Source organism: Rhododendron vialii, chromosome 13a (assembly GCF_030253575.1).
Source record: "Rhododendron vialii isolate Sample 1 chromosome 13a, ASM3025357v1".
Classification (NCBI taxonomy): domain Eukaryota; kingdom Viridiplantae; phylum Streptophyta; class Magnoliopsida; order Ericales; family Ericaceae; genus Rhododendron; species Rhododendron vialii.
Genome location: NC_080569.1, coordinates 5,817,171 through 5,830,305, shown reverse-complemented (window position 1 = coordinate 5,830,305; position 13,135 = coordinate 5,817,171). Strand labels below are relative to the sequence as shown.

At 38.3% G+C, this 13,135-nt stretch overlaps 1 protein-coding gene across 1 annotated transcript; it reads left to right on the top strand.

Moving 5' to 3' along the window:
• The first annotated feature begins 6,233 nt into the window (after window positions 1–6,233).
• LOC131312736 (uncharacterized) lies at window positions 6,234–8,395 on the top strand. Its single transcript, XM_058340678.1, has 2 exons — window positions 6,234–7,009; window positions 7,870–8,395. The coding sequence occupies exons 1-2, from the start codon at window positions 6,542–6,544 to the stop codon at window positions 7,924–7,926; spliced, it is 525 nt and encodes a 174-aa protein (XP_058196661.1). The 5' UTR covers window positions 6,234–6,541; the 3' UTR covers window positions 7,927–8,395.
• Window positions 8,396–13,135: the final 4,740 nt, after the last annotated feature.

Genomic DNA, 13,135 nt, shown 5'->3' with positions numbered 1-13,135 from the left:
TTGGTGGGCCTCTATTTTCCATCATTGTACTGTAGAAATTGGAGCCACGTTGCTTTTGAAAATGGTACACACTACTGCTAGTACCTTCTTTTTATTTTTTGATGAGAATCTTTTTAGTATAGATTTTCGTAAACAGTCGTTTACGTAGGTGAATTGCGACCGTCTAAAAATATTTTGAATGTTTATGAAATTTTTTTTGAAAAGAGTTTAGGGGAAGGGTTACTCTTTTGGGTTCTTTTCCAAAAAAAGTTTTATTAGCATCCGGACCGTTTAAAGCAGAAATGAACGACCGATGTCGCGCGACTCCGTAAATAAGAGATTCATGAAGCCTCCGTCAATAAGCAAACCTCTTTTTTGATAACCAGTTTTTCTACTAGTAGTAGTATAAAATTTTCCGGAGTAAATGGAACTAGTAGTATAAAATTTAAAATTTTCCGGAGTAAATGGAACTAGTAGTATAAAATTTTCCGGAGTAAATGGAACTTTGACTCTTGTTAAAATAATCGGCGATTCCGTTGGTTGGGTTAATTGATTGCGCAGTAATCTTTAATAACCTCTATCACCGAGCGGACACGGATCTTGTAATGCAGCTGTGCTGGGTCGGATTACAGCCCATAGTACGGCCTTACACTGCAAGAAATCCCCTTTCCCATCACGCAGTCATACGCGGGTCATACATAATTTAATAGGTGATCCACATATTCAAAAATCTCACGCTGGTGAAAGTTTCTAAAGTAACACGTGACGGTGCTTCGAAATCAAATATGCAGGGCTTTCTATGACCTAACAAGAAATTTTTCGAACTGGCCATCTAATAAGATGAACTTTGCTACGAACACTGACCGTCAATCAAGTTCTGCTCTGGATCCCATACAGATAATTTGAGTCGTTCAATATTTAAATAAATAAAAAAAATGAGTGGGCTTATGAAAAAATCAGCTCAACGATCGAAATCAGTATCTACATATATCGGATTGAGCTGATTTTGCATGTGTTCACTCGATATTTTTTAAAAAAAATTAAACAATTTGGATTATCTGCGCGGTAATCCAAAATGAGCCCCCCGTGTTGGTATATGCACAATTGGTCTCCATTTTGGTCAGTATCCATAGCTTTTCCGTAATAAGATTGGCCACAAAATGACATTCGGGATAATTATTAAGCACATAAAAAAGGAACCACAAAAACAAAGCACATAAAAAGGTGAGAAAGTAATTGCACATGCTGACTTTTAGAATACTACTGTACATGTTAGAACTCATGACAAGTTGACAAAAAGGCTTCACTATGGCTATAAATGGGTTTTGATCCACTAATACAATCTCAAGATAACTATAAGATCATATACCAATTTCAACATTCTTGATTTCTCGAATAGTTTTACTAACAAATGAACAATTTTGATTTTCAAAATAAGCTCAAAAAACACACGCGCGATCCTTAATTGCACTAGTACGGGAGAGGATCCAAGCACAATTAATTTGTCGAATGCTGCCTCCCAAATTCAGGTCCGAAAGATCTGCATCCCGTTTGGCATTATTGTTGGCATTTAGCTTCATGAATAGCCAACAAACATGATCCAGCTGTGCTTTTTAACGCTCCATGAATTTGCGTAGAGGCACCGACAGAATCGTCCATACAATGTACCGAAGCGTGTGAGGCCCACTTTTGGGTCCCACAAGGTATGATCTAAATTTGCTTAATTGAATGCGTGTGGTTGATCCAATTTCTATATTTTGATTCAGAATTTAGAATCCTAAACTTTGAATAAAATTGGATCAATCACTTACATATTCAATTAAGTTGATTTTTTGAAGGGCTACCCAAAAAATTATTTTAAAATTAATTCAAGGTTCAAATTATCTATTTGAGTTTCCACACAGGAACAAGTGAACAACCATCAATAAAAGAATTACTCCTATTAGATATGGAAACTCACTCCACTCTAATAGAATGATGACCGAGGTAAATTTTGTAATTAAGAACTGTAATCACCAATATAGTCTCCTTGTGCATAGTAAAAAGACCTAATTGAGTCATTAATCTTCTCGAGTTCACCACAAAGTTAATACTGTAGTTTTGTTGGTCATTTTTTTTAAAGGCAAAAAAAATATTCATTAATTTTTGAAATTGTTACAAAGATTAATAGTAACAATGAATGATTGCATCATATCCTTGATCTCAAACCCATTTGAGTTAGTATAATGTTAAGAATACTCTTATACCTATCCGAGACCCAAACCCAAGTTTAGCAAGAAAACAAACACGGGAACGCCCATTGGACAAAGCCTACACCTGTTGGAACAAGTTCGCACACCTAATGGGTCCGGCCCAAAAGAAAACAAAGAAACCAAAAGAAAAAACCCTGGCTAATAGCAACCACCACTGGAGGACGATCCCCACCGAACCGCAACCACCACCAAAAGAGCACCACCCGAGCCCTAATTAGCCCGGGCCCAAACAACAGTAGCAAGGAGACTGCTCGCTGAAAATAGCCCAACAAATGCGTTTCTTCTAGTATACGAGCAACCCAGCAGGTGGAGGGACTCCTATATATGAATTTGCCAACTAGTAGTAGTATTTACTTCCTCTTTTTGCCAAAATGGTAGAAGTTGTATTATACCAGAAACAACCGAGTACATCAACAGCGTTGGATATCGTCCCAAAAGAAAGTAAATTACCAAACAAAGTGGCCTAACTACCCAATATCACCACTAGATTCTCACATCATGTTTTACCAGCAAGTTGGCCATGACCGACCACAAAACAAAGGGAGCAATAAACCGTCAACTACGACAAAGACCATCACACGTTCCAACACCCGAAACCCTACACCCCAAAACTCCCATAAAAAGGGGGAGAAATCAAACCAACAAACCACAAACCAAATCAACATAATCAAAAAAACAACCAAACCAAAAAAGAAATAGGAAAATAAAAACTCGGCTGAGAACTCTGTCGTCGGAAGTCACCGCACCGGATCCGTCGGCTTATTTGCCGAATGAGCAAAGCACCAGACGGAGGGTGGGGGGGGGGGGGGGCGGAGATGGAGGTGGAGAGTGGATGGGGGGAGACGCAAGTGGAGCACGAAGAGGCTAAGAAGCGAAGAAGAGCGAGGCCGGAGGGAGGCGGGGAGGTGGAGGTTTGAAGTGGCGGCCACCCCACCCCCAAAGAAACAACCCTAGAAGAAGAAAAAGTTTAGAGAGAGATGCTCTTTAAGGAGAGAGAGAGAGAGAGAGAGAGAGAGAGAGAGAGAGAGAGAGAGAGAGAGAGAGAGAGAGAGAGAGAGAGTGTTAGTTGCTCCGTGATTCGGGCCCTTTGTAGTTGTAGTATTTAGTTAAACAAGCTATAATGCGTTTCTTCAAGTATATAGGAGTGCTAAAAAAACATGACTTTGCTTCGTTATAATGCTTGTTAATGCCTTAATGGAGGCACGTATTATTAGTGTACAGTGCATGTATCGCAATTAAATCTTGTTTTTCTCAAGTCTTGTAATGAATTTTGGTGATTGGTGGCGAATTGTCCGGCTTCGCGATCGATGCAAAAATAAGAGCTTGGCCTCCAAAAGCATGAAAGAAAAACACCTAAATCGATTCAATTATTGGGAACATATTACTTCATGCCCTTGCTTCCCCAATCAATGTACTACTAAAGAAAACACCATTTTTTACCAAAAAAAAAATTATAAGGAAAAAAAAAAGGATTGGCACGTAATTAACTCGAGTAAAGCTCATTTGAGTTTGTCCCGCATGAGAGCATCTCCAATCCAATATTCTATTTGAGAGTATCAAAATACTCTATTTTATTCATAAAGTGATTTTAGAGGAAATCACTATTCTTATTTACTCCAACCACAAACCTTTTATTTTTCCCTCTAAAATCACTTTACGAAAAAAAAACCTTTTTTTATACTCTCATAAGGATATGGTTGGTATAAAAATTTAGTAAGAAAAGCTTACAAGGAAAAAAATGTCTTTTAAAAAGGTAAATAGTGATATGGAGATGGTCCTCTATATTTTCTCTTACCCTCTAAATATAGAGGATCAAAATCTAATCCTCTCAAATAGAGGAGGGTTGAGAGGATAGATTGGAATACTTTGATACTCTCGAATAGAAATATAGAGTATGGGTAGGAGATGCTCTAATAACAAATCAAAGCTCAAAGTATACTCTTAAAACTTCATAAGTTTTTGAAAATACGTAAACAAACTATACACTGGTGGGCTTGTTTGGAAAGTTTTTTAGACTTTTGACCCATCTCCATACACCGAGATTTAAAGGGAAATTTATTGGGGGCGGTGGTGCCCCAAGATCACTCAATAATTTCAAGTTACAGTATATATATAGAGTGTGCTTGAAAATGCTGAGAAACATGAGTCCAAAACAAAAACAATAAGAGAGGAGGTGTCCCCACTTTGGGACAAATCATACCAAATATGCCACCACCTCCATAATTAGTGCATCACTGAGCTACTACTAGGCAATGGTTTTGGAGTAATTTATGCGCAGACAAAATTATCCCAATTATGATTACGATCACGCCAGCCTCACACTTCATCTTCCACATGCTTTCTCCCCCACCTGATCTCTCCATTATTTTTATATATACATACAAAGACTGGTAGTTCATAATTTGCTTGTGTATCTAATACAGTACTACTTTACATGCATGTCCAGCTGCATTTTTTGCTTCGTTTGTTTGTACAAGTATCTTTTCTGAATTGATGCTTAAACTGGCAACAACCCTTCTTCGGATCCAACTGTCACACAAACATCTCTCTCTTCTTCTTTTTCTTCTTGTTTTTGCTCCGCGGTGATCGATGTTCAAGTCAGATTATGCACACCTCGATTTAATTTTTTTCATCTCAGTTTGATCTAGACAGACCATTTAGACCGGGACTAAGAGATTCAAAAAAATATTTTATAGCTGTCTAATCCCAATAACTGAAGCCTGATCAATAATTATATGGGTAACAAACCTACCAACTAACCGAATTGACTCGCGGCAGTTTCTCCCTCTCAAAGTCTCAACCACTCGCTCACTCTCCAAGTGTGCCCTATCTTTTATACTAGTACAGTAGTACTACTGTTTTTTTCCCCTCTCCCTCGACAGCTATATATACTATAGATCGTACTTTGTTTTTTTCTTGGTACATACTGTAGTAGTAACTACATCGTACTTATCGTTCGTCCATTAAGCAGCTATGAGCTATCCCAACGCCCCTTCTAACGCGTGTGGGCACAATGCGTGCTGTGCGGCCGTACTTATCGGGCTCACTCCGGTCGGGTCTATTTATTGAGAAAATTTTCAGTGCCGGGTGGGCACGGGACACGTGGTGTCCGTGCCCATCTCGGCCGTCCAATGAAGTATTGGACGGTTCAGATTTGTTCGGCAATTTTAAAGTGTGAAATGACTAAAATACTCTTCGGCAGCCGAACAGATCTGAGCCGTCCAACACTTCATTGGACGGCCGAGATTGGGCACGGGCACCACGTGTCCCGTGCCCACCCGGCACTGAAAATTTTCTCCTATTTATTAGATGGGAACTATTTATTGTTTTTATATCGTCAACTAGGTAAACCATGCAATAATTCAAGTTGATCCGACATAGGTATGACATAGTCATATGAGCATAACACATTTATGTAAATGAGAAAACATTCAGAATTAGTATTTGCACCTAAAATATGGGGTAAATGTCTTCCAATCATATGGTTACCGCTATCCAAAAAACCCGAATATTCGCAAAGATCACCGTATGTGCACAACATGCACAGTTTTTCTTCATGTAGTCTTGCAACAAATGCAGTTTCGCCCACTATCTCAATAATCAATGTTTGATTTGTTAACATAAACATGTTTTCAGTAAAACAACTTGTTAAAAAATAGTTTTGGACGGCCAAAATTACAATTTTAAAAAGTTTTATTCGTTTTGAGGTTTCAAAATCTCTAAACACGGTTTCTAATAAATTTTTTTTATATATTATTTTTTTTCACTCATTAATTTCATTTCAAAATACAAACCGAACACGAGTGTCTACCCTGTGCAATACAAACACAAACCGCATGGAAGCCAGTTCCAATGTCAAACCTTGTGCGATAAAAGCCCGTAGTAAATCCCGGTAGTATCCAGTCTGTTCTGTTGAACTCAGATGAGAACTGTTCAAAAAAGCCTTCTCATTCTTACACGTGTTCAAACGCTACTTGGCTTCACCACGATACCAATTACTATACCCCGTCGTAGCAGATCAAGACGACCCCGCCCTCATCACCAATAATTGTGATATTTCTTCCCTGTATTCTCAATTTCTCGCTGTCAACAGCCACAGCAGTCTCCTTCCCCCTCCTCTTCTTCCACCTCTCTCTCTCTCTCTCTCTCTCTCTCCTCAATTTCCTTAAACCCTCCCCCATCCTTCTCTCTCTCTCTAAAACCACCAACCATTCAATCACAAAAACCCGCAGCTTGCTCACCAAAGGGTCTTACGCTCTAACCAAGAAAAGAAAGAAACGAAGAAAGAACAGAGAGAACAGGACCCAAACATGCTTCCCCAATTTCTACTACTCTTTCTGGCGATTTCAGTATCGACCCACCTCTGTATTTCGTCGTCGGTATACGAGGTCCTCCGATCCAACGGCCTTCCCATGGGTCTGCTCCCAAACGGAGTCAACGACTTCCGTCTAGACGGCGACGGAAAATTCGTGGCGTATTTGGACCAGGAGTGTAATGCCAAGTACGAGAACGAGCTGCACTACGACCGGAACGTTTCGGGGTTCCTGTCCTACGGCCAGATCGCCAACCTGTCCGGGATTTCGGCGCAGGATTTGTTCCTCTGGTTCCCTGTGAAGGAAATTCGGGTGGATGTACCCAGCTCAGGGTTGATTTACTTCGATGTGGGGGTGGTGTACAAGCAGTTCTCACTGTCCATGTTCGAGACGCCGAGGGATTGCACGGCTGTGCCGCCGCCGGAGGTTTTGGATGGTGGGTTTGTCGCTGGAATTGCGAGTAAGGTAATTAATTTAATTACGGGTTTGGATTGTTGGCTAGTTTGTTTGGGTATTTTTGGTGTTCTGGTTATTGGCATGGGCGGCTCCACTGTTACCATGGGTTCAAAAAACTTGCCAAAAGTTTCATATTTTTCGACATGCGATTTCATTTTTCTTTAGTATTGTCTGCACTGGATGAGTAGCACAAAGCCAAAATGAATCAAATCCACTTAAATTTATGAATAATTAGATAGTATAGCTCAAGAAACACAATATCCAGGCCAAATAAATTTCTAACTACTATTGAAAACTTCAGTTTATGTAGAGTTTTGTATCACAAAATTTTTCTACACGTTTTTGTCACTCAAAAAATCCTGGAGCCACCCTTGGTTATTGGTATTGATTTGGTAAGATTGGGAACTTGGTTATGTGTTTGGAGTGAATTACGGGTTATGGGTTTTGCTTGGTTCGAAAGGATTAGATAGGTAACCCCAAATTGAGTCTTATCTTGTGTGTGTTGTTTGAGTTTTTCCAGTTGTTTACGTTTGTGTGTGTTATTTTTTATGTGGGTTTGAAGTTTCCTAATACGGAAGTCATGGTAGATGATATTTGTAAGGGGATATCTCTATATTTATGAAAATCTCAGTTTGAGAATCTAACAACGGCATATTTAGAGCTTGAAATAACTCAATCATAAATCTTCTGTCTTGATTACTTTTGCACAAAATTTGGATCCAGGAATAGAAGAATTTAAGACTTGTTCATTCATTGTGCTCATATTTATTTGGTTGATTGAATTTGTAGCCTTTACTTCGTTGATTTAAGTCCAGCTAAAAGCAGTTTCCTTTAGCAATGAGCCTAAGATTGTTTGCTGCTTTTTACAGAGTCTACCTAGCAAGCTCCGATATGGACTGTTTGATTCCCTGAGGGCTATTTCATAGGTTGGGAAGGTAAAAAAGGATGATTCAAGTTGCGAAGTAGTTCGAACACTACACGGAGTTCCCATTCGGTGTATGTACATGTATTCAGAGAGTCTTGTAGCAGGGTGTTATGCTTCATTTCAGTGTGCCTGCTTGCAGTTTTTTGTATAGTGCAGAGTCTGCAAATTAGCATACCAGCTCCTCTCAACATAACAATGGTGGTGAACTGGACTGAGAGGACAGCTGGCGGAAGAGAATATGGAAATCATCGGTGTCTCTATAACGGAAATAGACTGAGGCAGGAGCATCGGGTTAGAAGGGTTTTCCAGGTGATAAGTCTGCCAAAGTTTGTTTTGTAAGTTGATTTCCTTATGAATGTGAACAAAGTTATGGTCATTGTCGATTTTTGTAGTATACGTATTGGTCGACAAGATATACATATGTGATAAATGAATGAGAAATAAAAGGGATTTTGGAAATATTTTCTAAACCTTTGTCATCGTTTATTTTAGAGGAGTTACTGCTTACAACTATCGCCTCTATTTGCCGTTGTCTTTTTTGAGACATCTTTGCTATTCTCATCTACGTTTTTAGTTTTGGAGTATTTGGCTATAAACTGATGGTTGATTGATTGGGAAAAGATGAAACAAAGAAAGATGGTTGTTTCATTGCTATACTCACAAACTCACTTTCGAAGTCTGAATACTTTGTTTCCCTTATCAGACTTGTTACCTGCTAAAGAGTGAATGGTGATATAGCTATATGACCATGATTTTGGAAGAAAGATTTAGTGGTTGAACAAGGAGCCACTTTTGATCATCTTGTAATGATTGGCTGCTGTTAATATTTATTGGGTTGTGAAAGCGTTGGTTCGTATATAACCAACTCATTAAAAGCTTTATCCTTCCTATTTGACACTAGTTGCATGAATCTGTTGCTTCGCCACTCTCTCTTCTTTTAATTGTAAGAAAGTTTTTAATTTCTCCTTCTTATGTGTTTGATATAGAGAGAAAAACTTGGAAGGGATTTAATCCTTATTCCACATATGGGCTGGACACTCTGTCATTAGCTTCAATATTATTTCTTTGCCAGTTTGTATGTGGTCTCAGTTTTTTTTATTTACCCTCCAGAGCGGTTTAGACTGAATAGTTCCCTTTTTGGATAACTCATGGTGTCCGGGCCATCTTTAGACTGATTAGTTGTTCATCTGATATCTCATTTAAATAGAAAGAAAATATACTAGCTAGCTTGCTCCGAAAACATTTCAGTTATGGTAATAGCCACAATGGTGAGTCAGTGACTGCCCTTTGTGGTAGTGATAGCGCTACGTACCTTGTTTACTAAGAACAAATTTGTTGAAATATACGGTGACCACCTTGGCAATACAACTATATTCGGACTAGTGGTTTCCATGCTTTGGAAATAAAAGTGTTCAAGCATCCTTTTCGATAGGAGGATAGACATACATTCCCCATACTATATTACTAAATGCTTCTCGGTCACAAGGATTTCAAACCCCACTGTCCTAATTATGCATGACCTGAACCCAACCTAGGAAACAGATGCCTTGCGCCTAGGCCAAGAGCCCACTGATTCCTATGATCAAACCCAAGACGACCTTCGGCTTTTTGGTAGACAGCCTTGGTCCCTTCCAGGGTGATATGAATGAAGTTTCTGATGTTTCTTTATTGTTTGTGATCTTCAACCCCTATAGTGAGATCTTTTTCCAGGAGATTAAGCTATGAAGGTCACATTGCATTTGGATTCTTCATCCAATTGTGGCTTATCAAATCGATTCTGGTACTTTCACTTCAGCTCTGTGCACCATTTTTAGAGGTTGCTATCTACTAGAGGAGTGCCTACTAAGGAATTACTATCAGTCTGGGAAAGTGACTGAGATACAACCTTTGAGTTTTAGCACTTCTGTTAGTATTTGGTCAAATGTTACTGTGTTGTAGAAAGACGCACTAATGAAGTTTGTCAACATAGCAGTCATTGTCTTCATTCATAACTTGCAAGTTAAGAATACTTATGTTCAAGGTTAATTGAAAGTTGCATTCATATAATATGTAAATTTATGTTAAGGGATTAGGTGGGAAGAACTGTTGATCTTTTCGGGTGGCGATTTTCGCACGTCTTTTTCAGTACAACAGTGCTAACCACACAGATAATAGTGCACAGATTGTGCATAGATTTTTTTTTTGTAGGGCTCACCATGGGTCCCACACAAACGATTCGAGCCGTTCATTAAATGTAAAACATTTTTTCAAGAGTTTTCGCAAAAAATCAGCTCAATCCGATACCTATAGGTGCTCAATCTAATCATCTAACTTTTCATTCAGATTTTTCAGATCATGAAAAGTTAGATGATTGGATCAAGCACCTATAGGTATCGAATTGAGCTAATTTTTCTCAGAAACCTTTGAGAAAATGTTTTACATTTAATGAACAACTTGGATCGTTTGTGTGGGACCCGCCACGGGTCCCACAACAAAATTTGTGCACTATTTGTCTGTGTAGACAAACTTATTGTTTTCAGTATCCGTTCTCTTTTCTTTCTCTTCTCTTTCTGTGTGTAAATTTTGGGTGCAAGATCTGTTCTCATTTGCTGTACTCATAGACTTAATTGCAATACTATGCTGTGAGTGATTCAATACTCAAGACAAGTTAAAGGGCAATGCAATGAAGACAAAAAATAAAATAAAAAATAAGCATGGGTGGTAAAAGAAAGAGGGTGCGGAAATTAATCTGTAACGTTTTATGCGAATTTCTGTGTCGCGCACGATGACGTCACGATCTTTTGATGTGGCGGCACCTGGGGTTCAACTGAGGTGGACATCAAAATGGTAGTTGATGTAGGCTTACCTTTTGTTTTACTAGTTAGGTAACTCTACTTACCTATACTAGTTATACTGTGCAAGTCTTTTCCTAATGCATATGGTAGTTCTAGTTTGTCATTTCTCGCCTTTTGTTTCATCCTTGTATTCTACTACAATTGAGTGCCGAAAATGAAAGCAACTTGATGTTCTGCTTTTGAATACAATAGAAGATTAAAAAAAGATATGGGCCATATGGCTTTTGTCAGGGGAGTGATTTTCACACTCTACTACAATTGAGTGCCGGAAATGAAAGCAACTTGATGTTCTGTTTTTGGATACAATAGAAGATTAAAAAAAAGATACGGCTTTTTTCAGGGGGAGTGATTTTCACACTCCCCAAATCGTTAACCGACTACCTGTTTTGTCACCTGATATATACTCGATAGCCACCGTTGGAAAGCCATTAAAGGGCATCATGCATTGCTGCAGTATATGCAAGTCATGAGTGCAGATATAATAATATGTTCCCTTCTGTAGTAGTAGTAGTAGTAGTGGTGGAGGTGGTGGTGTTTTGTGGAAAACTACAGGAGATTCTTTGTAAGTACTTTTTGACAAGTTATTGTTAGAGAGTTCAAATTAAAACTCAGAAACAACCTAGAGAAATTAATACTACTTCTCTATTGTTTAGTTAGCCAAGTTTTTCCTGGACAAACGTATAGGAGTAATATTGGCTAACAATCTAATGAAAACTTAACAAGCTCATTAAGCGTCCGGATTTTCAGCTCGGAGAGTGCACAAATCATAGATCAAAACATAAGAGCATAAATTCATGGATTGTGAAATGCTTTTTTCCTTTTTTCTTTGGTTCCTGTTGGATGGAATGATAACAAACCAAAAGGGTGTCAAATAAACATAGGATTATGATTGAAAAAGGGAGGCAAACACATGATTTAATCAAAACCCGTGCCATAAAAGAATGCATCGACAACGGCAGCTGAGCTCCAATAAGCTTGTCTACGACCTGATATGATGGCGCAAATGGGTGGTTCTGTTGGGTTAATGGACTGTGAAAGTTGGGTGTCTTGCTCTGAAGTAAGGTGTTTGCTTATTGATTACAATTTCACCTTTTAAGGTTGTGGGTGTACTCGGTGAATCTTCAATTTGTAAAGAAATTTGACAGCATCTCCCATTCCAAAAGAAAGACATGCAACGTAATTAAATTCGCAGATTTTCCCTTCTTTACAAGCCCTCCATCAATGGAAGATCTAAACATAATTGAGTTTGAGATTGAGAGATTGAGATTTTTTCTTCTTTTAAGGATAAGGCTACGTTCCGGAACCGGAAATAACAAATAAGTACTTATTTTGTAAGATGGTAATTTCAAGCTTAAAAATTATGGATTTATTAAAATCTAAAAATATGCATTATGGATCTTGTTTGGAAGATCTGAATAAGATCTTTTATACGATGCAAAAAAAATTAAAAAATTATTTTTTATTCACTTTATTTTTGAATTTGAAAATATAAAATAAACTGTTTATTTTTTAATAGATCTCTAGAACGGGGCCTAAGGATAATCAAAATGAAGACAAGGAGGAGAGTTGGAGATTCATTTAAAGCTGTTTGTTTCATTGTTTGACTTTGGCATGTATTGGTAGCAACGCAAAAGAAAAGCCTTTAAAAGAACAACTCGGATCGTCTGTCCCAATTACCCTGTCTCCCTCTCTGTCCCAGTATTCAAAAGCCCACACGTATTCATAACTTTAGAAAGCCAATAGACCAGACTACACCCAATCTCTCCCTTGATGTGAAACCTGTTGCCAACTAAAAACTTGTTTTCCTCTTCCGCAAATTTCCACCACCGCTTCCACCTTCCACCATCACCACCGCCACTTTACTTCTCTCTCCCTCAAACTATTTTGTCTATGATTACATTAACAAATTGGTTATCTCTGATGAAATCAATAAAATTAGAAGAAAAATTGAAAACATAAAAAACCCTAATAGCTCTTTGTTTGAATCTCGAGAACACAATAATCTTTTTTTTATAGATTCTCAAGCAGGAATTAGCAAATAAAAAAAGTAAGAAGCCCTAATAGCTCTTTGTTTGAATCTCCAGAACACAATGATAATTTATATATATATATATATATATATATATATATATATAGATTTTTAAGCAGGAATTAGCAAATCGATCTACTAATTTTCAGTTTGAATAAGCACTTGTGGATCTATAGTCATCTCACTTGAGTGCGTGAGATTGTTTACTCGGTTACAGAAGTGAGAAGGCGGTGGTGGTTGAGGGGAAGTGAGAGACGGCGGCGCGGAGGCTGGACGAAGCTGTGGTGGCGTGCGTTGCTGTAGATATGAGCAGCAGAGAAGATGACAAAGGGGGGGATTAGGTGTAG

Coding starts and splice junctions, on each gene's coding strand:
- LOC131312736 (XM_058340678.1), top strand. CDS start 6,542: ATGCTTCCCCAATTTCTACTACTCTTTCTGGCGATTTCAGTATCGACC. Junction 7,010..7,869: donor TCGCTGGAATTGCGAGTAAG/GTAATTAATTTA, acceptor TGCTTTTTACAG/AGTCTACCTAGCAAGCTCCG.